This window comes from Bison bison, unplaced genomic scaffold (genome assembly GCF_000754665.1).
Source record: "Bison bison bison isolate TAMUID 2011002044 unplaced genomic scaffold, Bison_UMD1.0 scf7180017864344, whole genome shotgun sequence".
In the NCBI taxonomy this organism is placed as follows: Eukaryota; Metazoa; Chordata; class Mammalia; order Artiodactyla; family Bovidae; genus Bison; species Bison bison.
Window position 1 is genome coordinate 64,971 of NW_011494916.1, and position 23,630 is coordinate 88,600.

Consider the following 23,630-nt stretch of genomic DNA (forward strand, 5'->3'; position numbering starts at 1 on the left):
CTTCCAAAACTATGTTGAATAGTAATGGTGAAAGTGGGCACCCTTGTCTTGTTCCTGACTTTAGAGGGAATGCTTTCAATTTTTCACCATTGAGGATAATGTTTGCTGTGGGTTTGTCATAAATAGCTTTTATTATGTTGAGGTATGTTCCTTCTATTCCTGCTTTCTGGAGAGTTTTTATCATAAATAGATGTTGAATTTTGTCAAAGGCTTTCTCTGCATCTATTGAGATAATCATATGGTTTTTATTTTTCAATTTGTTAATATGGTGTATTACATTGATTGATTTGCGGATATTGAAGAATCCTTGCATCCCTGGGATAAAGCCCACTTGGTCATGGTGTTTGATCTTTTTAATGTGTTGTTGGGTTCTGATTGCTAGAATTTTATTAAAGATTTTTGCATCTATGTTCATCAGTGATATTGAAGGCCAAACATTTTAAATTATTTACATCAATAATCCTTATGTGTCTGTCTAATAAATGTAGAAGTATTGTGAGAATATATAAATAATGTATTCTAAACTTTTTCCTTTGTTTTACTGTATAGGTATTTCAGGTATTGAATGAAAAGAAACAAATACATGCTATAAAGTATGTGAACTTAGAAGAAGCAGATAGCCAAACAGTTGAGAGTTACCGGAATGAAATTGCTTACCTGAATAAACTACAACAACATAGTGATAAGATCATCCGACTTTATGATTAGTAAGAATTTTTCAGTTTAAAAGAAAACTTTTTTTTTTTTTTTTTGCTTTAATTCTTATGATAAACACTTAAATCTTGGTAGTATAATCTAACCATTTATTGTTTTGTTTTCGTTTATTTTAATGGCAGTGAAATCACAGATCAGTACATCTACATGGTAATGGAGTGTGGAAATATTGATCTGAATACTTGGCTTAAAAAGAAAAAATCCATCAGTCCATGGGAACGGAAGAGTTACTGGAAAAATATGTTGGAGGCAGTTTACACAATTCATCAACATGGTATTTTAAAATCTCTTCATTATAATGTTAAAATATTCATTAGTAGTGCCATCTTAGAGAAAGACACTTATAATTTTAAGGTATTGGTTATTGGCAGCTTTAGGCTAAATAAACTAAATATTTGGCAGTTTAATGAAGATGAAGAGACAAAACCATTTCTTTAAAATACTGTTAACAAAAGAATACAGGGCATGAACTCAAATCCCCACGTTCATGAAGCATCCATAACACAAAATGTTTCATTATCAGTAATAACATAGTCCCTAGTCCTGGGTCTCCAAATATTTGAATCTCAGCAGATCTGAGACTAAGGTTCAGGCATTCTAAAAATGTTAAATGTTTATTTTACTCATTCTAGTTGTTTTGTATTATGCACCTTATATGAGAGTTTTTTTTTTTTAACTACTAGCTCTACATTCTGGGTTGGCTTTTTACTTGGTCTTGGTTCTTTTTTGTTTGTTTATTTTGCTTTTTTGTTTTATTTAAAACTCTTTAATTCTATCATGGCCTTATATACTGTACAGAGCAATTGTCTCTTGTTTTTGCATCCCAGCCTCTCCCTGCAACCCCTAATCTATTTCTCCTTCCTCATAGAATCCTGAATTTCCTTCCAACTTTTCAACAGTTTGGACTTGGTTCTTTTTAGTGGTTCTTTGCCTTTTCCTTATTTTAAATAACTGATAATATAGGTAATTGTAAACTATCTCCTTATGTCTCTCTTCCTATAAGTTAGAAGATAATTCACCAGTGATCAAGATCAGGCTTAGGGGTGGGTATGTGAGGGGCAATAGAGTCCTACCACATGGCAGCATCATTTACAGTACTGTCTTGTGGTCAGAGAAGCACAGTGGTTGTTAAGAGCATAAACTCTGAAGTCAGACTGCCTGGTTCAACTCATGACTCTGTTCCTTAGGCTGTGTAGCCTTGAACAGATTGCTTAAACTCTACCTTAGCTTCTGCAACTAAAAAGAGGATAATAATAGTACTTGCCTCAGCATTGGTATGAGGGTTGAATGGTTCAATACAAGCTGCAAACTTAAAATAGTGCCTAGCGTGTAGCAATTTGCTGTATGTTCACAGAGTATATTAAAAATGAATATTTAATTTGACTAAAGAAACCAACTCATGAGTAGACTGTGCAATATCTTTGTACTTAGAATGTTTGACATTGTCTGATATTATACTGTATTTAATTTGAAGGTATTGTTCACAGTGATCTGAAACCTGCTAACTTTCTGATAGTTGATGGAATGCTAAAGCTAATCGATTTTGGAATCGCAAACCAAATGCAACCAGATACAACAAGTATTGTTAAAGACTCTCAGGTAATTAATGGCTGGTTACTACACAGTAGAGTTCAATTCCTTTTCATCTTTGAAGTATTAATTTGCTAATGAGGATTTTATTTTTCCCTACTTCATTTTTCAAAGGATTTGAAAACTTTTTTTATAAGAATAAATATTATAACCATAAAAAATAAATCAGTCACACAGTTAATACAATTTAGTATAGAAAGTCAAGTCCCAGTAGACATATATCCAGCAATTTTGAATGATTTTCATATAGCTGAGGTAGAGAAGCAGTAATACCTGCCTTGAAATCATTTTGGTTATCTAAAATTCACCTAAAACTTTGTCTCAGTTTCCTGGTAGCAGCCAAAGAGAATTGCAGTTTTATGTTTTTCATTGTCCTTTATGAGGTAAGATTATTTCATTCTTCCAGAGAAGTAAAGCTTTCCCTATCATTTACATTTGAAAAAAATTAAGTGGGCCATGATATTGGAAACAACATAACAAATATTGTACTCAACCACATTTTTATAATAAGATATGCAACAGCAATCTTAATAAACTTGTTCCCATAAAAACCAAGGTGATGACAATCAAAGAATGACTAAAAATAATCCTGCTTACAGCCAGGACAGTGTGCTCCATGTATGCAGATCTCTGATGTGGATCTGCCTTAATCCTAGGAATAAAACTGGATTTTTTTTTTAGGAGTAGCTGGGCAGCATGCCCTTCAAACAGTTCTGTTTGACAGTTACTTCTTTTTATATCAAAAATACAGCTGAAATTTAGTTGTAAATCAGTTTGATGATAACTTCGATGGCAAGACTCTAAAGTATAGGCATTCATTATTTGAAAGCAGAATCATTTTAGAATAAAACAAATACAGTGTAAGGTTGGCATAATCCTACTGCGGAAACTCTTGCATGATGTAGACACCCATCCTGTCTCTATTTGGACGGGGGCCTAGGGAATACTTAGAGACAAACTGGATTTTTGGTTGATTGGTTGGTGGTTTATATTGAAAAGTGTTCTGGGTCTATTCCAGCACAGAAATGAGTGACGAATCAATTCCTTCAAAGTTTATGGCCATTAATAAATTTTATCCTGTGAAATGTTATGGTCTCTGCCTACCATAATCATAGAAATAGCTCAGCATTCTGAAAGGAGTTAATTTTTTGATTATGAATCTAATTTATTTTGCTGGAAATGTGAAGAAATTTGTTTTAATATTTTTGTCAGTTATTTGAGTTTCACAAATATATTACTGAAATCTGTAATTATTCAAGTTGTCAAGAATTTGGCATTCATGTTTTTAAAAATAGCAGACTGAAGTATTTTCATTGATTTCCGTGTTTTCTGTGATTTGGCAAGTAGGTTGGGACGGTTAATTATATGCCACCAGAAGCAATCAAAGATATGTCTTCAAGAGAAAATGGGAAGTCCAAATCGAAGGTACTTTAAGATTATTTATATCCCATTTATTTTGCACAAACAGGAAATGGGCTAGTCTCTGACTAAATTAACAGATAACAGAAATTTTATTTCTTTAAGTTCTAAAATTAAGCCATTATAGAGACCTTGCCTTATTAAGCAGACTGTCCTGGGATTCAATTTTACCCTTCTTTATTGATTTGAGATTGCTCTTTTAATATTGTGCTTTTAATGTGGTGATGCCTTACAATGTGCTCCTATAAGAAATGCATATTGGATATGTTTTTAGTTTTAAAAATAAGATTAAATTCTGATATGGACATCTTAATTAACACTGAACTTATAACCTTAGAAGTCTTTTTTGTTTCCTCTCTGACTCTTAACGTTTTATTTCTTACCGTTTCTTCATTTGTAAATTTTACATTTCCAAGTACAACTCTAGCAGGTAATTTTTCCATGTACTTTCCCACTTGCCTTATTTTGCTACCACTGTGAGCGCTCATGCTAGTCTCACTGGTGCCCTTTGTTGAGTCAGCTTTGCCTGCCATGGTGCCTCTGGCTCCAGACTCATCCTTTTTCCCCTATAGCAGTGTAGTCTAACGGATGCAAGCATACATCGCTGTGCAGTCCCTGTGTTCAGGTTACAGATCTACCTCATTATCAACTGTCTTTGTGACCTGACTTGCCTGTTTCTTGGTCTGTCAGTTAGGCTTCCGAATAGTACCTATTTTAAAAGTAATTGAGGATTAAATGAGAAAGAATATAAAGCATTTAGTACATTGTCCAGCTGAAAACAGTTGCTTAATAAATATGCTTTCACTTGCTAAATTATATTTTCCTCCCTAGAAAATTGTGGCTTCTACATATCTTTGCAAATAACTGACATATAATTATGCCTAACAGCTTCTCTTATAAAAATTCTTCTTAAATCTCTTTAGCTTCTCCTTTTCTTTTAACACATAGATTTGTCTGCTGTCTTTTCTTGATTAGACTTGCCATAGTTTTGTTAATTTTCAAGAGCTGGGTCTTGGGTAGAGGTGGGAGGGAGGCCCTAGAGGGAGAGCATCTATGTATACTTATAGCTGATTCATATTGTTGTACAGCAGAAACTAACACAGCATTGTAAAGTAATTATCTTCCAATTAAAAATAAATTAAAAAAATAAAGAACCAGGTCTAGATTTCACTTATTATATTTTCATTTGCTAATTAATTTCTGCTTTTGTCTTTGTCATTTGTATTCCCTTTAGGTTTTTTTCCCTTTGCTTCTGCATTTAAATAATTGCTATTTTAATTTTAGTAGTCTTCTGTATAAAGTTTTACTCAAGTAAAACTTTGAGTTTTACTGTTGCTGCTACTGTTACTGTAGCGTTTCTTATTTTCACAAATTTCCAAAATTCCCGATTTCAGGTTTAAATTTTTCTTTCTTTATTTTTTTTTTCTTTAAAATAAAATTGGGTTTGAGCTGCATGTAATGTTCAGATCTTTTTCAGTTGTCAACTCAGTACTTTAATATGTAATAATGGGAAATATCAATTCCATTGTATCACCTGCTCTGCAGTGGCCTTAGGGATTCTGAATAGAAGATAAATTTTTATCCCAACATGTAAGCTCATTGTTGCTAAAGAAGAGCTCAGGGCCCCTCCCAGTCTAGCTCTGTTCTGAAATTGCTTTCCAGTGAGCAGCTAATGGCCACTTGGGGCTTCTGTTCTGAGGTCTGTCGGGCACATTGATTACTTCTCTCTGCGTCAAATGCCTCTACCATGCAGGACTTGTGGCTGTTGGTGATTTGTCTCCATTTACATTCTGGTTTTATTGTAAATATTTTCCTTATGTTTATGGTTTTGCTACCAGGCAGCTCTGTCTAACTTATCTGGGGATTTGGAGAGTTTGAAAAACTATGCTGCCATAACACTGCTATTTTCCTTGAATCTGAAATTATTTTTAGTTTGTGATTAAGGTTTAGAAATGGACTTAAATTTCCAAGTGATTAAATTAGACGAAAAGATTATTTATTATTATTATCAGTTGTCTTTGTGTTCAGATAACGGAATCTGTTTTCTTGCTCATGTTCTGAAGGGCATGTTAAAATTTGCCCCCACTTCAAAGAATTTAATATAGTTGCTTAATATAGTTCTATTAAATGTGGTTTCAGTGCATAAAAATTCATAACATCTCTTAGTTGATTATACCTTTTATCACAGTGAAATGACCTTCTTCTGTTAGGAGCATTTTGCTGTGTTCTCTTTTTCTAAATATTAATATTGTTGTCTCTTCTTTTTCTTTTTTGTATTTGGTTATATGTGTCCATTTTTTTCCCCCTCCAGCTTTCTGTGTCATTTGGTTTAGATTAATCCTTTGTATAGAACATATGGTTACTTTTGTTATACTGTATATTGAGTATGTATCTTTTAAAAGAGGAGTTTAGCCATTCTCATTTACTATACTCACTGCTGTGCTTGGTCTTAATCATGTTTTTTTAAAGTCAAAAGTAGAATTATGTTGTAATATTGCATTACTTCTAATGAGGTAATTTAATACAAAGAACATTTAATAATTAATATTTACGGAGAACCAGAAACTATTCTCTATGTTTACCCATATCTCATGATTATTTAATGTCCATGACAGTGTCCTTTTATTAATTCTGTTTTGGAAGTGAGGAAACAGATAAGGAGAGCTACCAGCTAGTACTAAGGCAGGGACTCAAGCCCAGCCCAGCCCAGCCCAGTCTGGCTCTATAGTTTATGTTCTTAGTTTTAGGGTAGCTCAGCTTAACCTTTTTTAAAATCTATACATAGTTACATATTATGAATTTATTTAAAACCATATTTTAATCCAGTAATTTTGGGGAAAACAAGTAAATTTCATGCTTGCAGTTATGATTTTTAGCTTTGTGTTTTCACAGACTGACAAGAATGTAATATTTTGTTTCAGTCAATCTATTTTAATTATGAGTTTGTTGAATGGAGCTCATTTCTTTTGATAAAATTGCCTAATGTAATAAAAACTAGAAAAGGATGTTTTATAACGAACATAATTTAATACTTGACACATGTAATGATGTTTAATTATTTTAAATATGAGGGTAAATATGTGTGTGTGTATAATATTTTAATTTTATGCCAAAATAACAGTAACTTCTTCTTTTTTTTTTTTTTTAACTTAGATAAGCCCCAAAAGTGATGTTTGGTCGTTAGGTTGCATTTTGTACTATATGACTTATGGGAAAACACCGTTTCAGCATATAATTAATCAGATTTCTAAATTACATGCCATAATTGACCCTAATCATGAAATTGAATTTCCTGATATTCCAGAGAAAGATCTTCAAGATGTATTAAAGGTAATATTAATAGTATATAAATATAGAAGAATTATATTTCATATAGTACTTAATTATTTACTTAAAGAAATAGCTGAGGGAATTCTCTAGTGGTCCAGTGGTTAAGACTCAGCACTTTCACTGCTGTGGCCTAGCTTCATTCGATGGCCAGGGAACTAAGATCCTGCAAGCCGCATGGCATGGCCAGAAAATCAAAGAGAAATAGATGAAATGATTGGAATTTCTGGAGTAGATAAAGCTTTTCCACTGAAAGTTCATTTTGAAGGTTTTTAAAACATATGAATACTTGGAGATTTTGAAGAAATGATGTGTAAAATCATCTTGTCATTTCTGAGTAGGCACTCTAGAAAGCAGCTTCTGTAATATGATGCAACCTGGAAAAATACTTTATCAATATTGCATAAGGAAACTTGCTTTGTTTTTGTTTTAAAAACTTAACCTTTATGTTTATAGTGTTGTTTAATAAGGGATCCTAAAAAGAGGATATCCATTCCTGAGCTTCTGGCACATCCGTATGTTCAGCTTCAAACTCATCCAGGTACTTCTTTAAAAATAAATTCATTATCCAATTGGTAATATCAACAACCTTCTGACTACTCTTTTCCTGCATGCCTCCTCCCTTAAGGAAGTTCCTTAATGCTAAATACGAAAATAAATGAGATCGCCTTCCTTTACTTGCTGGCATTCATTTTTACTTATCCTAGGAAAGGGACTATGAACAGTGATAAATTATAAGAATATAGTTATTGTGCTTTTAAGCAGAATACACATTTATATATGAACTTCTATTTTTCTTACTTGATACCAGTGTGCTATTAATTCTATATTTATTTTACACCTAGGCTTCATAGGTGTCTCAGTGGTAAAGAATCTGCCTGCCAAGCAGGAGATGTGGGTTCAATCCCTAGGTTGGAAAAATCCTCTGGAGGAGGAAATGGCAACCCACTCCAGTATTCTTGTGTGGGAGATCCCATGGAAGAGGAGCCTGGCAGGCTGTAGTCCATGAGGTCGGACGTGAGTCAGACACAACTTAGCAACTAAACAACAAAACCAAATTATTTTATAGGTAACCAGACGGCTAAGGAAACCGCTGAAGAAATGAAATATGTTCTGGGCCAACTTGTTGGCCTGAATTCTCCTAATTCCATTTTGAAAGCTGCTAAAGTGAGTATGTCTATGCTCTGTCTACACTAATTTTAATTGTTTTGTATAGTTTAGTGAGTTAATAGGCACTTAAACAAGTAAACCAAAGGAAAATTGGCCCAGTCATTAGATCAGCTATGAAGTGTGTTTCTGTATTTAGATACTGAATATGTGCTTTTTAACAAATACAGATTTATTTGATTTGCACTCTTGTAATGGGCAGACAGCACAATTGAAAATGGATTGTCATATAAGGTATATTGAAAAGATTGCTGTCAAGTAGGTCTCAACCAGACTAAATTCAGTAAAGAATCTTTTAAATCAACCCCATTTTTAACACAGCTTTTGAATTTATTTCTTATAGCCAATTTTATTTTTAAACCATCTTAGACAAATCAGAGTATTTGTCACATATAATGACTTCTGGGTAGCTGTATATAGCAGTCAGTACTTTTCTCAAAGCAAATGTCTCAAACCTGTTAGTCTCCCAGTGCCTGTTTACACCATAATTTTTTGGATCTCACTGACATTAAACATGTAATCATTTTTATATAACACTGTATACTTAATTGACTTTAGTTACTAGTTTAATATTTCAGCTATAACATTATTGTAAAATTACAGTAACTTAAACTAAAAAACACTCTTAGCTCTCTGGATAGGGATAACACCAATCTAAGATGTTAAGAACTTGAATACATTTCTGGAGGAATTTATTACATATTTACCATTATTTGCATTTATATAAGGTAAATTTTTTCTTAAGTTTTCTCGAGTGCTGATAACTAAATCAATGGCTTTAGGAATTGAAATTGGACCAAAATTTGTTATGTAATTTTTCTCTATATTTCATTTCTCTAATTCTACCAGTGTATTGTTTAAAGCCTTTTATAAATAAAATTAGGTGGATTACCTTTATCACTAAGATTATGTGTTCCTTGATGGCAAAGATATCTTCTATCTTCATAAATTAGATGTTAGCTTAGCCTTAAATCCTTTATTAAATATTGTAGATTTTAGTATATTAATTAGACTTATTTATATAGCAGTTGTATTTTTTAATGTCTTCCATTCTTTAGTTTAAATATCAACTGAAAGTATATTTTCTGTTGATTTTATTTTATAGTATAGGACTTTACTATACTATATAGTAAAGTATACTATATCTAAGACTGGCTTTATTTAAGAAAAAGTTAGGTATCTTGTAATAACACAATGAAAAAGAATATATAGAGGAACAGACAGATATAAATATATCTGAATCACTTTGATATACACCAGAAACTAACACAATATTATAAATCAACTTTATATACTTCAAATAAAAAGTTTTGCTATGTAAAACTATGTACATCAGCTATAAAAGAAAAAGTAAGGGAGATTAAGGCGACCTTGAGGATGCATCCATACACTTAAAAATAACTGTGTTACATTTTTCTTCCAGAAAGATTGAGCTGCATCTCATGATAGCTGATTCTTAGGCCAAGCTAGGTGTTTAAAACCTTTAACTATCGCCAATAGTGTATAAAATAATTTGTAATTATAAGAACAATAGAGAAATGTTACATATAAGAAGATGTGAAGTTAATTAAACCTTTGTTAATCTGATATACATTGAATTTTAAATATTACAAATCAGATGTGTGTTTTTAATTTTAGACTTTATATGAGCAATACAGTGGTGGTGAAAGTCATGGTTCCTCTTCATCATCCAAGACTTTGGCAAAAAAATGGCAAAGAAAATGATTTGTGGCTACTCACGAACTGTCAGGTATCACCTGTAAAATATCGGAACTGTTAAACTCTTGGTTCTCTGTGGAAATCTCTTGAAGACAGCTTCACTCTGAACAGAAAAATTTGGTGGATTATCCTCAAAAGAAAACTGTAAAAATCCGCTAATGGCACTGTATGTATTAAATTGTAGAATTGTTTTCCCTTTTATGCTTCCCTGTAAGTCTAATCTATTTGATATCATTTTCACACTTGGGATAGTAGATGGAAAATGGAAATGTATTCTGAAGAACTATGTAAATAGGCTTTGTATAATATAAAATGACACTAAATTCTCAAAGTTATAGAATTGTTTTCTTCAAGCAAATATACTGTTGGTGAAGCAACAGATTTCTTAATAAAAATGGATTAAGGGAAAACATGAGAGTAGACCTTAGTAAATTAACTTTGGGGGAAAAAATTCCAAAGGTTTCAAATTCTAAAAAAAGATTTCCAGTTGTTTTATGGCACTGGTAATACTTCATCATTTTAGAGCTGCACTTAGCTCTTTTAATTCTCTTTGATTCTTCATAATATCTTTGTTTTGGGTGTTCAGAGTGTCATGCTGGATTCCTAGAAGTAGGCAGTATAGAGCATGACCTCATTGTATGACTTGCTTAATGATGAGCAATTACAAATGTGGTCCCAGAATTTCTGAGTCTAACAGGTTACTTAAAGATATTATCATACAGTATTCTTTTCCCCAATTTTTTCTTTATATTTTGATAGACCTTTTTTTTTTTTTTTTATTAAGACTTTATTTTTAGAATAATTTTGGATTCACAGCAAAATTGAAGGGAGGGTGCAGAGATTTCCCGCATGGCCTGCCTCCCTATCAACATCCACCACCAGAGTGGTACTGTTGTTACATTTAATGAAGCTATATTGACACACTAATAATCACCCAAAGCCCATAGTATATATTACAATTCCCTCTCAGTGCTGCGCATTCTAGGGATTCAGACAAATGTATAATAACATCCATCATTATGCTATTTTAAGAGTGTTTTCACTGCCTGAAAAATTCTCTGCGCTCCACCTGTTTATCTCTCTCCTACTTCTAACCCCTGGCAACCACTGATCTTTTCACTGCCTCTATAATTTTGCCCTTTCTAGAATAACCCCATATATTCGGGATTGTACAGTGTTTAGCCTTTCAGATTAGCTTCTTTCACTTAGCAGTATGCATTTAACCTAGTAACATCCACCTTCCTGTCTTTTCATGGCTTGAGAGCTCATTTCTTTTTAGTGCCTAATGGTATTCCATTGTCTGGATGTACCACAATTTATCCATTCACGTACTATAGGCCATCTTGATTGCTTTCAAATTTTGGCAATTATGAATAAAGCTGCTCTAAACATCTGTAAGTAGGTTTTTGTGTGATATTCAGCTTCAAAGAGTTGAATACCAAGGAGCATGATTGATATATTATATGGTTAAAGTATGTTCAGTTTTGTAAGAAACTACCAAACTGTCTTTCATAGTAACTGTACTATTTTGCATTTTCTCTAACAGTGAATGAGAGTTTCTGTTGCTCCATATCCTTGTCAGCATTTGATGTTGTTCATGTTCCAGATTTTGGCCCCTCTAGTAGATTTGTTGTGATATCTCATTGTTCTTTTTATTTGCATTTCCCTGTTGACATATATTGTGTAGAGAATCTTTTCATATACTTAACCATCTGATAGCTTCTTTAGAGAGATCTTTTCTCCTTTTTCAAAGATCTGTTAACTGTATTTATGGGTAGTCTATTTCTGGGCTATCCATTCGGTTCCAGTAATCAGTTTAGCTTTTCCTTCATCAATAAATGCTGTCTTGATTACTGTCACTTTATAGTAAGTCTTGAAGTCAGGCAGTGTCAGTCTTCCAACTTTGTTCTTCTCCTTTACTATTGTCTTGACTGTTCTGGGTTTTCTGCCAATTCATGTAAACTTTAGAATCTCTTTGTCAATATACATAAGGAAACTTGCTAGAATTTTGATTGGGATTGCATTGAATCTGTAGATCAAATTGGGAAGAACTGACATCTTGACAATATTGAGTCTTCCTGTTCCAAGAACATTTATTCTCCATTTATTTAGCTCTTCTCTTGGTTTAATTATTCAGAGTTTTTCAGTTTTCCTTGTATAGACCTTGTACATACATTGTTAGATTTATACATAAGCATTTCATTTTGGGTGGGGGGTGGCTAATGTAAATGGTTGGAGAAGGAAATGGCAACCCACTCCAGTATTCTTGCCTAGGAAATCCCATGGACATAGGATCCCATAGAGCCTGGCGGGCTACAGTCCATGGAGTCTCAAGAGTCGGACACTACTGAGCAAGTAAACCACCACCGATGTAAATGGTAATGTGTTTTTAATTTCAGATTCCACTTGTTCTTTGTGGTTATATTGGAAAACAATCAGTATTTATATATCGGTGTTGCTGTTGTTGGTTATTTGTTTCAAGAGTGTTTTATTGATTTTTTTTTTTAATTTTGAATTTTCTGCATACATGATAAAGTTTCTCACTATTAGGTATGCTGTTTGCTGTATGATTTTTTATGGCTATTCTTTATCAAATTGAGAAATCTCTGTTTCTAGATTGCTGAAGGTTTTTATCATGAATGGGTATTTGATTTTATCAAATGCTTTTCTGTATCAATATTAATAATGATTATGTGATTTTTCTTTTTTTAGCCTGTTGATGTAATGGATAACTGGCTGTTAGTGTAGCTGACATCATCTTGGGCCCTTCTAGTTTCTCCTGTCCCCCTGCTGACCTTAAGCAGGACTGTGCTGTATCTTGTTTTCAAGCCCCTGCCCCTGCCCTAAGTTAGCTGTGAAATTGTCCCAGTGGCCCCTCTAGTGCACAGTGCAGCTGTCAGTGCTTCTGCCCAGTCCCACCCTATGATTAACTTAACCTATCAATTTTTATTGATTGTTTTCAAAAAAAATCAGCTGTTGGTTTTGTTGATTTTTCTCTTTTGATTTCCTGTTTCCAATTTCAGTGATTTCTCCTCTAGTTTTTATTAATTTTTTTTCTTCTGTTTACTTTGGATTTAATTTGCTTTTCTTTTTTGGTTTTCTAAAGTACAGACTTAAATCATTGATTATAGATCTTTCTTGTATTTTTGTTTAATTTTGCTGTAAATTTTATTTTATGCACTGCTTTTACTGCATCCCATAAATTTTAATAAATTCTATTTTCATTTCTGTTAATTGAAATATCTTAAAATTTCTCTCCAGGGTGTGACTACTAGGAAGCAGATATCATCATGGGCTACCTTTGAGACTCACTACCAGCAAATGTTGGCTCTCTTTATGATTTTTTTTCCTATTTCGTACAGATTTTAAAGCTTATCCTTAAGAGTGTTGGCCTAAATTACCTTTTCCTTTTTTTAAAAAAGTAACTGTTTTACATATGTGTATATTCTTAATCAGTATACTGATATCTCCTTAATTTGTTCTTGAAAAATCAGATCTTCTGTGTAAAAATAACATATCATAAAATAGTAAAACACCCTTAAACAAGGGGCAAGCTATCAAGTTAGGATTACAGTGTTTAAAATAACATCTTCTGATTGTTAAATTATGTCCAGTTTTGCCCTGTGTATTTTGAGACTATTTCACTAGATATAATATAATGGTCACCATTTCATAGGGATTCTCTTTGTTTCTAAATATATATTTGTCTTGGCCTTTCTATGTTTCTTTGGTTAATAGTTGCCTCATACACACATATATTCTTTAATTTCTGTGTCCTTTTAGGAATATCCCATAAATAACATACCTGAATTTTACCTTTTATTGTCACTGGCAATTTCTTTCTTACCTGACAACTTTAATCTATTAACATTCATTATGATTATATTAAATGTGTTCCTACTATCATACGCTTATATTTCTATTTAATCTATTTGTTCTGTGCTTCCTTTTTTTTTAGTCACCCTTCCCATCTTTTTTCCTAGTTTTGTGTTTCTTTTTCTATTTCATAATTTCGCCACTGACGGCTTAGAATTTTATCTCACTTTTTTTCTTTTCAGTTTTTAGTCTTAAATTTTACCATTCTTATTTAACTTAACAAAGATTTAAGTTAAGCAAATATCTTGACTTCCTGCCAGAGAATTCAATGACTTTAATGTATTTTAACTACATTAACACAACTTCTGTGGCATCGTGGTGTAACAGTTTTATCCTACTATAACCCCATAGACTACTATAATTTTATACAAACAATATTTATTTAAGATTCACATAAATATTTTTTTCTGGTCTGATTTCTAAACTGATACCTATTTTCTCTTTGCACATTGAGGTTATTATTGTACGCCTGGTTTCCATTATTGCTATTAGAAACTCTTCTATCCATCTCATTATTATTTCAAAATAAGTGATCTGCCTTTCTCTTTAGCTGATTTTAAGATCTTTCTACCTTTTGTAATCTGCTATTTCACTAAAATATGGCTAGTTTTTTTTTTTCTTCTTTTAATTGTTTGGTACATATTATGCTTTCCAAGTGTTTGGAATCACGTATCTTCTTGACTCAAAATTTCTTAGCTATTATGTCTTCAAACTTTTTCATTTTTAAAAATTCCATTTGGTTATTTTTTGAATGTGCCCATTTTTCCTTGCTGATTTCTTGCTTCTTCCTCAAATTTGTGATTCTTTAATGATTTTACATTATTATTCTTTAATCATTTTACATGGAACAATTTTACATTTCATACCTACGATTCCAGTGATATTTCTGCATTGAAATCTTTTTTTTTCTAACTCTTATGGTGATTTTTTTTTTTACTGAATTGGAGATCTCTAAGACCATTCCCAAGTTTGATGATTTGCTCAGAGAACTCAGAGGATTCAGCATTTGGTTATGGCTTATTCTAGTGAAAGGGTATAATTAGCAAAGGAAAAGGTGTGTGGAGCAAAGTCCACAGGAAACAAGACATTAGGTCCGAGGGTCCTCTCCCAGTGGTTCACATAGGGTGCACTTAATTTCCTAGCAGCAATTTGTGACAATACCACAGAAGCGCATTAGAGAGTTGGCAGCTTAGGTTTTTGTTGGGGGCTGGTCACATACTCACCCTTTGTCTGGGATGTGCCAAAGTTTTAGGCTCCCAGAAGGAAAGCTGATGTTTAGCTTAAACCAGATTGCTTGTTCGTCACAGTTTAGGCACAAGGACCCACTCTTACTACTTAGATAATGCTGGGAACCCTTCCGAAATCCTAGTTCCCAGACTTCAGCCAAGGGCCAGCCTTATAAGAAAGCCTTTTAAAGGACAGCAGTCTCAGGCTTGCTATGTTGACTCTTCTGTACGCTTCCCTTCTTGTGAGTTTTGTCTGTCTTTGTTTGTGATGTATTTGCTTGATCTCAATTGTTGGAAGTCCTTAAGGAAGCTGGTGTTTGCTGTTAAACCAGTATTTGTATCAATCAGAGTAGGTTATTGTCATGGTAACAAGCAACCCTAAAAGTTATCAATAGCTTTAAGCAATAAAATTCTGTTTCCTGCTAATATCTATGGGGGAGGAAGGAGGACATTGCTCTGGGTTGTCCTTACACTCTCAGACCCAGACTTTCAGGTTGCCATGACAGACAGAAAGGGAAAGTGTGATAAATTTTACACTGTCTCTTACAATTACTCCTTGAAAGTGACATCCTTGACTTCCATACACAATTCATTGGCTAAAGAAGTTACATGGCTTAATGTAATAACTGTGTGTTCAAAATAGAAAAAGCTAAAAATATACTATGAACAACACTAATTAAAATTTAACAGAAGATATAACAATACCCTTTCTTATTTTGCTTCAAACAGGGGTTCCTATCCTGTAGTTCAGGGCTTCCCAGGACTGCTGGGTGTGGAGTAACACAAAGAGAGTAGAAGTATTTTCTTTTTTTTTTGGCTGTGTTGAGTCTTCATTTCTGGTCAGCTTTTCTCTACTTGCTGCAAATGGAGATTGCTCTCTAGTTGCAGTGCTCAGGCTTCTCATTGTGGTGGCTTCCATGGAGCACAGGCCATAGGGCATGTGGGCCTCAGTCACTGTGGCACACGGGCTTAATTGTCCCATGGTATGTGGGATCTTCCCAGATCAGGGATTGAACCTGTGTCTACTGCATTGGCAGACAGATTCTTTACCACCGAACCACCAGGGAAGCCCAGAATAGAAGTATTCTCTTTTGTGTCACTTTGGTGGGGTTTTTTTCCCAAAGAGCAACTTTGGGGTGCTCTCCATGGTGTTCTCCTTCCTCTTTCTTCTTTTCTTTCTTCCTTCCTCTCTGCTCTACTTCTCCACTTTTACCTCCAGGGAGAAAGTGTATTGTACTGAAGAGGAAAATGTATTTGTAACGACACTACTTAATTGCTTAATAGTTAAAGTAAGAAATAACTTTTATTGGGTTACAATGTTTGTAGAGCCATAATTGTGTGTGTGTGTGTGTGTGTGTGTAAAATGTGTGTATATATGTATAGATACTGAGTTAGTCAGAAAGTACATTTGAGTTTTTCCATAAAGAACTTTTTGGGCAACCCTATATATATATATATATATAACCAATTTTTATACTATTATTAGAAATGTACTAAATTAGACATTTGAGAGAATAAGATCAGAAAGGTCCCCATAGCCACAGATAGGGTAAGGAGGAAGTAATTGTGGATGGTTGTTTTATATTCTGGCTACAACTTCACCAGTGAGGTAAAGTAAGAACACAGTTGTACTCAAGCAAGTAGAGCAGAGGGTCCAGCCCAAACTCTGTAATAAAGTCTTCACTTAGTTCAGGGATATTATAATGTCCTTATAAGATACATATTATGTGTGTGTGTGTGTATATATATATATATATATATATAAAGGTTTAATATGCTTTTTAAAAAAGCATTTGCAAATGAAGAACGTGATAACTAGTCATGGAGCAATGGTGGACTAGCTAACTCTACCCAGGAGAAAAGTCTAATGGAGTTTGTGGTGGTGGTGGAGTCAGGGTGGGGTGTGTTGAAGGCAGATAACGGAGGAGTGGAGAAGGATTGGGGAAGGGTTAGGAACCACACTGGGAAAGCATACTAGGGGAGATTGAGCATGCTACCTTTCTTCCCTTTGGTGGGACAGATCGGCTGACTACATCTGGTAAATTGCCTCTTACATATCATCTCTTGGAATAAATATAAACTAATCTTTTACGTGTTGTGTTAGTCACTCAGTCATGTCCGACTCTTTGTGACCTCATAAACTGTAGCCCCGCAGACTTCTCTGTCCATGGGATTCTCCAAGCAAAATGGAGGCTTTTCCTTTTGAATAGTGCTTTAGTGATTTAAATAGTGATTTTAATAGCACTAAATAGTGATTTAGTGTTTTTGTTTGTTTTGTTGGAGTATAGTTGGTTTACAGCGTTTTAGTTTCTGGTGTACAGCAAAGTGATTTAGTTATATACATACATATATCTGTTCTTTTTCAGATTCTCTTCCCATATAGGTTATCACAGATTATTAAGTAGTTCCCCATGCTATACAATAAGTCCTTGTTGATTATTTATTTTATTCATTTAGTGTTTTTTTAATTACAAAAGGAAAATAGTCTCATCTTAATCTACCTGAGAAGTAAAATAGAATCATCAGTTCAGTTCAGTCGCTCAGTCATGTCCGACTCTTTGAGACCCATGAATCACAGCACTCCAGGCCTCCCTGTCCATCATCAACTCCTGGAGTTCACTCAGACTCACGTCCATCGAGTCAGTGATGCCATCCAGCCATCTCATCCTCTGTCATCCCTTTCTCTTCCTGCCCCCAATCCCTCCCAGCATCAGAGTCTTTTCCAATGAGTCAACTCTTCGCATGAGGTGGCCAAAGTACTGGAGTTGCAGCTTTAGCATCATTCCTTCCAAAGAAATCCCAGGCCTGATCTTCAGAATGGACTGGTTGGATCCCCTTGCAGTCCAAGGGACTCTCAAGAATCTTCAACACCACAGTTCAAAAGCATCAATTCTTTGGCACTCAGCCTTCTTCACAGTCCAACTCTCACATCCATACATGACTACTGGAAAAACCATAGCCTTGACTAGACGGACCTTTGTTGGCAAAGAATGCCTAATCCCAACACCCTGAGTTAGTTACTGGTAACAGTTGGCATATTTGCACAATTGAGATAATATATTGATAACTTTATACTCCTGTTTTTTCACCTGCTTTTCTCATAAGCATTTTCCTAAATCATTTAAACCTTTCATAAATACAGTTTTGATTCCTATGAAATATCATGTGAATGTAAAAAAATATTTCTTTTTTTTTTTAAATTTTGTGTTAAATAATTCAGAATAAACTACAATTTGTGTTACATAATTCAGAATAAACTACAACAAAGCTGTTTTGCTTTTAAGGAATGGAAGTTAATCATTTGTCCTAAAACATAACTAATAACATAAATCCATAAATAAAGACTGTGACACTGTAATGGATTTTTTTTTTTTGGATCTGTCAGCAATTTGATATTAGATTTGGAAACTGAGATTTGATTTTACATTTAAACCATTCCTGATGTGTAGTGGTCAACCCAGTACCTTTGTAAGTAGATTCAATTTAACAATATTTTAGGGAGAAGAAAAGGCTATCTAACCAGAAAATCCTGTTGGTTCCACTTTCAAGATATATCTCTAACTCGAAGTCCTTACCTACTCCACCTGTATCACCTTGGATCATTGCAGTAACTTCCTACCTGTTCTCTCTGCTTTTACTTGCGTTGCTCTGTACTGTGCTCTTCACAGAACATGCAGCTCGATACCCTCCTGTATCGAGGGTATTGCTCCTCTGCTCAATACCCTCCACCTGTGTATGCATGCTCAGTCTTGTCTGACTTTGCGACCCCATGGACTGTAGCCTACCAGGCTCCTCTGTCCATGGGGATTCTCCAGACAAGAGTACTAGAGTGGGTTGCCATTTCCTACTGCAGGGAGTCTTCCTGACCCAGGGATCAAAACTGTGTCTCTGCATCTCCTCTATTGGCAGGTGGATTCTTCCCCACTGCAACACCTGGGAAGCCCTACCGTCCACCTGAGTCACATCTAATTTAAAATAAATGCTAAATGCCCAGTGTCTTAAAGGCGGGCTTTCTGTATGCAGTCATATCTGGCCAAGGCCTTAGGGCCTTTGTCTTTGCTGTTCTCTTCCCTAGAATGCTTTTCCCCCAGTAGTCACTCTGTTTATTCCCTCATTTCTTTATGTTTGTTCAAATGTCATTTTCCTAATAAGGCCTTGCTTAAACAGCATATTTAAAATCACAACCCCCCCCCTTCTCCCTGTGCTACGTAATCCCTTTACTTGCTTTACTACTTTAAATATTATTTATCCTCCTGAGTGAAAACTGAGTGATAGTCTCTCAGTCATATCCAACTCTTTGTGACCCCATGGACTGTAGGCTGCCAGGCTCCTCTGTGGGGATTCTCCAGGCCAGAATACTGTAGTGGATAGTGGTTTCCTTCCGCAGGGGATCTTCCCATCCCAAGGATTGAACCCAGGTCTCCCGCATTGCAGGTGGATTCTTTACCAGCTGAGCCACCGTTCTAACATTCTCTAACGTGAACATTCTCTAACATCCTCCTAACATTCTCTATAATGGATTTAACTTTTTACTGTTCACCTCCCTCTACTGTAATACCAGGCTAATAAAGCAAACCTCTTTTATTAGTTTTCTTCATTACTGTATCCCCAGTGCTTAATGCAGTGCCTGGCCGGTAATTGCCACTTGATACATATTAGTTGAAAGCATGAATAAAAGCTTTTTTTCCTGGAAAGGAAGAATTAGAACAGATTTCTTGTGGAGATACAATAGGAGCCATGTTTGCATGTTCTTCCCACCCCAGGCTGAGACTCCCTTGGCTCCACGTGCTTGGCTGGCTGAGAGGGCCCCCTGGTGGTAAGGGTGGGAGGTACTGAGGGTGCCGTTCACCCCAGAAGTTTGGAAGCCGGTGGCTTAGTGAGTCAACGTTCACAACCCCCAGGCTGGGTGTGGAGCAGCAGCAACAACATCTGTGGTTCTGGTCCTCAGCAGGAATTTCTGGTTTGGGTGTGAGTCTGCACCAAGGACTGACTTGAAACTCTGCTGTAGGTCTTAGCCAGGGACTGGCTTGCTAAGTGGGTCAGGTCAGGTTGAAAGACTGACGATTGCTAGTTACCCAAATCTATCTGGTCACTGCCCAAAGAACTTTCCTTGCGTTTTTGCAGATCATTGCATTTGTTTTGTCCTCAGCAACTGGTCCTTGGTGCTTAACCTTCTATGACTGGGGGCAACATGGAACAAGTCAAGAAGGGTTCAGCTCAAGCAGCAACTCCTTATGATGAAGAATGATTTTTTTTTTTTCTTTTACAAAGATTGATGTTTTGTTCTTCTGATTATCAAGATGGCTCTACAGCCAACATTCTCCTTTTTTTTTTGCTGTGCCATAGGGCATGTAGGATCTTAGTTCCCCAACCAGGGATCAAACCCATGCCCTCTGAAGTGGAAGTGAGGAGTCTTAACCACTGGACCACCAGGGAAGTCCCCACATTCTCTGTCTTTTTTCTTGCCACTTCGGTCTCCAGATTTGAACTCTGAACAATTTTGTCTCCCTTTCCCCCCACTTTTCTCTTTTCTATCCCAACCACACACCGAATTTGTATATGACTCCCTCCCATTCTTGCACTCTCGTCTGTAAACCCCTTGTCCTGACACTCCCGTGTCCTCCATTCCATCCTGTACAATGGTGGTTTCCAAAGTGTGCTTCCTCGAGTAGCAGCATCAGTGTTGTTTACCTGAAAATTGGGTTTTCCTCTTAGTTGGTGTTGAGCCAAAAGATGCAACCCAGAAAGCAGAAGGAAGGATTTATTATTTGCAGTAAGAAGAATACCAGGGATCTTTCCCAAAGCAGTGTCTCCTGGAACAGCAAAATTGGGGAAGTTTTAATTTAAGGGTATATGCATATTCATGAAAGTGCTTGAGCGGAGGAGAATTCAGCATAGAATTGGGGCAAGGGTTGGCAGAGTCCCTTGCATTGGCAGGTGGATTCTTTACCACTGAGCCACCAGGGAAGCCCAAGATGGCTTTTTGATTGAAAGAAACAAACAGGAAGGAAGGACTCTTTGTTAGACACACCCTGTAAACACGTGATAAATACTTGTTGAATGCCCGAGTCTGAAAAGGGAGCTAAGAAGACATCAAGGAAGGTGAATGGGGGCCTCAGATACCAGAATATACCAGCAAGAGGAAAGAGGAGTGACAGGAAACCAGTGCAAGTGGACAGTTTGATTTAAATAACACCCTATTTCTCCTGAGAGGAGCATGTCACCTTCATGCCAATTGGTGACTAGGAATTCAGGTTGTAAGGTGAGCCCACGAGTAGAAATCAGGGGAGATGATGATAATTTTGTCTTGCCTCATTTTGTGAGCTGAGTGATTTTGACACTCAGGAGCCAAGGAACTGCTTCCTTCCTGAGTTGTAATTGTAGAAATGCCTAAAAGGGCAGCCTTCTTAGAGGATGTCACTCAGTAGATGAAGAAACAGCTATGAAAATTAGCAAGTTACCCAAGGATGCACTGCTGTTCCTTTTCAGAGTAGAAACTAGGATCCAGATCTTCTGACTTACCATCCTAGACCTCTTATTTTTTCTTGAAATCTCTATAGCCTTTTTTTTTTTTTTAAAGAAAACTATGTTAAGTTTTAAGAGTCTATATCTTATGAATCTTTATCTAGGTGAGAATAATTAATACCTAACTTGATTCCAGATTTTCAGATGTGAGACCTAATTCTAAGAAAGGTTTAATAACTGAGATGAACTTAAATTATGAGGTAAAAGCAACTGTCAGAGTGATTGACATAGGCTTGGCCTTTAATGCCTCTGTTTTTCTAATCTTTGAATTATAATTCAGGTCCTCACCTGAAACTTTCTCCTCATCCTTTGTTTGCATAATTTAGGGCATTGTCTTTGGAGTTATTCAGATATGAATTTGAACCCTGGCTCTGTCATGCTCTGTGTAATTTTTTCATAATTGCTTAATCTCTCTAAGCCTTGCTTTCTCCACTATAAAATGAAACTGACAATACCTTACAAGTTTTATCAAGAGAACACAGTGGTCATAGCAAACATGCTATTCCAACAACACAAGAAACGACTGTACACATAGACATCATCAGATGGTCAATCCCGAAATCAGATTGATTTATTCCTGCAGCCAAAGATGAAGAAGCTCTATACAGTCAGCAAAAGCAAGACCTGGAGTTGACTGTGGCTCAGATCATGAGCTCCCTATTGCAGAATTCAGGCTTAAATTGAAGAAAGTAGGCAAAACCACTAGGACATTCAGGTATGACCTAAATCAAATCCTGTATGATTATACAGTGGAGGCAATGAATGGATAAGGAATTAAACCTGGTAGAGATCTCAAGTGCCTGAAGAACCATGGACAGAGGTTGGTAACATTGTGTAGGAGGCAGTGACCAAAGCCATCCCCAAGAAAAAGAAATGCAAGAAGGCAAAGTGGTTGTCTGAGGAGACTTTACAAATAACTGAGAAGAGATGCAAAAGGCAAGGAAGAAAGGCAAAGACATACCCAACCGAATGTAGAGTCCAAAGAAAGGCAAGAAGAGAGAAGAAGGCCTTCTTAAATGAAAAATGCAAAGAAATAGAGAAAAACAATAGAATGGAAAAGACTAGAGATCTCTTCAAGAAAACTGGAAATACCACGGTAACGTTTCATGCAAAGATGGGCATGATGAGGGACAGAAACAGTAAGGAACTAACAGAAGCAGAAGAGTTTAAGAAGAGGTGACAAGAATACACAGAACTAACTATACAAAAACAATCTTAATGACCTGGATAACCATGATGGTGAGGTCACTCACCTAGAGCCAAATATCCTAATGTGTGAAGACATGCCACCTCAAGTGGGCCTTAGCATCACTACAAACAAAGCTAGTGGAGGTGATGGAATTCTACCTGAGCAATTACAAATCCTAAAAGATGATGCTGTGAAAGTGCTGCACTCAGTATGCCAGGAAATTTGGAAAACTGAGCAGTGGCCACAGTGGAACAGGTCAGTTTTCATTTCAATCCCAAAGAAGGACAATGCCAAAGAATGTTCAAACTACCATACAGTTGTACTTATTTCACATGGTAGTGAGGTTATGTTCAAAATCCTTCAAGTTAGACTTCAGCAGTATTTGAACTGAGAAATTCCAGAAGTACAAGCTGGTTTTAGAAAAGGTAGAGGAACCAGAGGTCAAATTGCCAGCATTCATTGGATCATAGAGAAAGTAAGGAAATTCCAGAAAAATATCTACTTCTGCTTCATTGACCACACTAAAGCCTTTGTGTGGATCACAATAAACTGTGGAAAATTCTTAAAGATGTGGGAATACCAGACTACCTTATCTGTCTTCTGAGAAACATCTATGTGGGTCAAGAAGCAACAAAATCAGACATGGAACAACTGACTGGCACAAAATTGGGAAAGGAGAATGAGAAGGCTATATATTGTCACCCTGCTTATTTAACTTATGTGCAGGGTACATTATGGGAAATGCTGGGCTGGATCACTCACAAGCTAGAATCAAGATTGCTGGGAGAAATATCAACAACCTCAAATATGCAGGTGATACCACTCTAATGGCAGAAAGTGAAGAGGAACTAAAGAGCCTCTTGATGAAAGTGAAAGAG

General features: G+C 35.6%; 1 protein-coding gene across 4 annotated transcripts in view; it reads left to right on the forward strand.

The window, feature by feature from the left end:
• Positions 1–12,246, forward strand: part of TTK (TTK protein kinase) — a 45,086-nt gene extending 32,840 nt beyond the window's left edge. For 3 of the 4 annotated variants that reach the window (XM_010854585.1, XM_010854587.1, XM_010854588.1), the window contains exons 15-22: positions 550–707; positions 837–988; positions 2,189–2,313; positions 3,652–3,729; positions 6,877–7,053; positions 7,507–7,591; positions 8,120–8,217; positions 9,856–11,912. In XM_010854585.1, the coding sequence (XP_010852887.1) occupies positions 550–707; positions 837–988; positions 2,189–2,313; positions 3,652–3,729; positions 6,877–7,053; positions 7,507–7,591; positions 8,120–8,217; positions 9,856–9,942 (960 nt within the window). In that variant the 3' untranslated portion in view covers positions 9,943–11,912. Of the gene's footprint in view, positions 1–549; positions 708–836; positions 989–2,188; positions 2,314–3,651; positions 3,730–6,876; positions 7,054–7,506; positions 7,592–8,119; positions 8,218–9,855; positions 11,913–12,210 lie in introns of those variants that run through there. The other variant, XM_010854586.1, reaches the window with a different exon arrangement.
• The last annotated feature ends 11,384 nt before the right edge of the window (positions 12,247–23,630 follow it).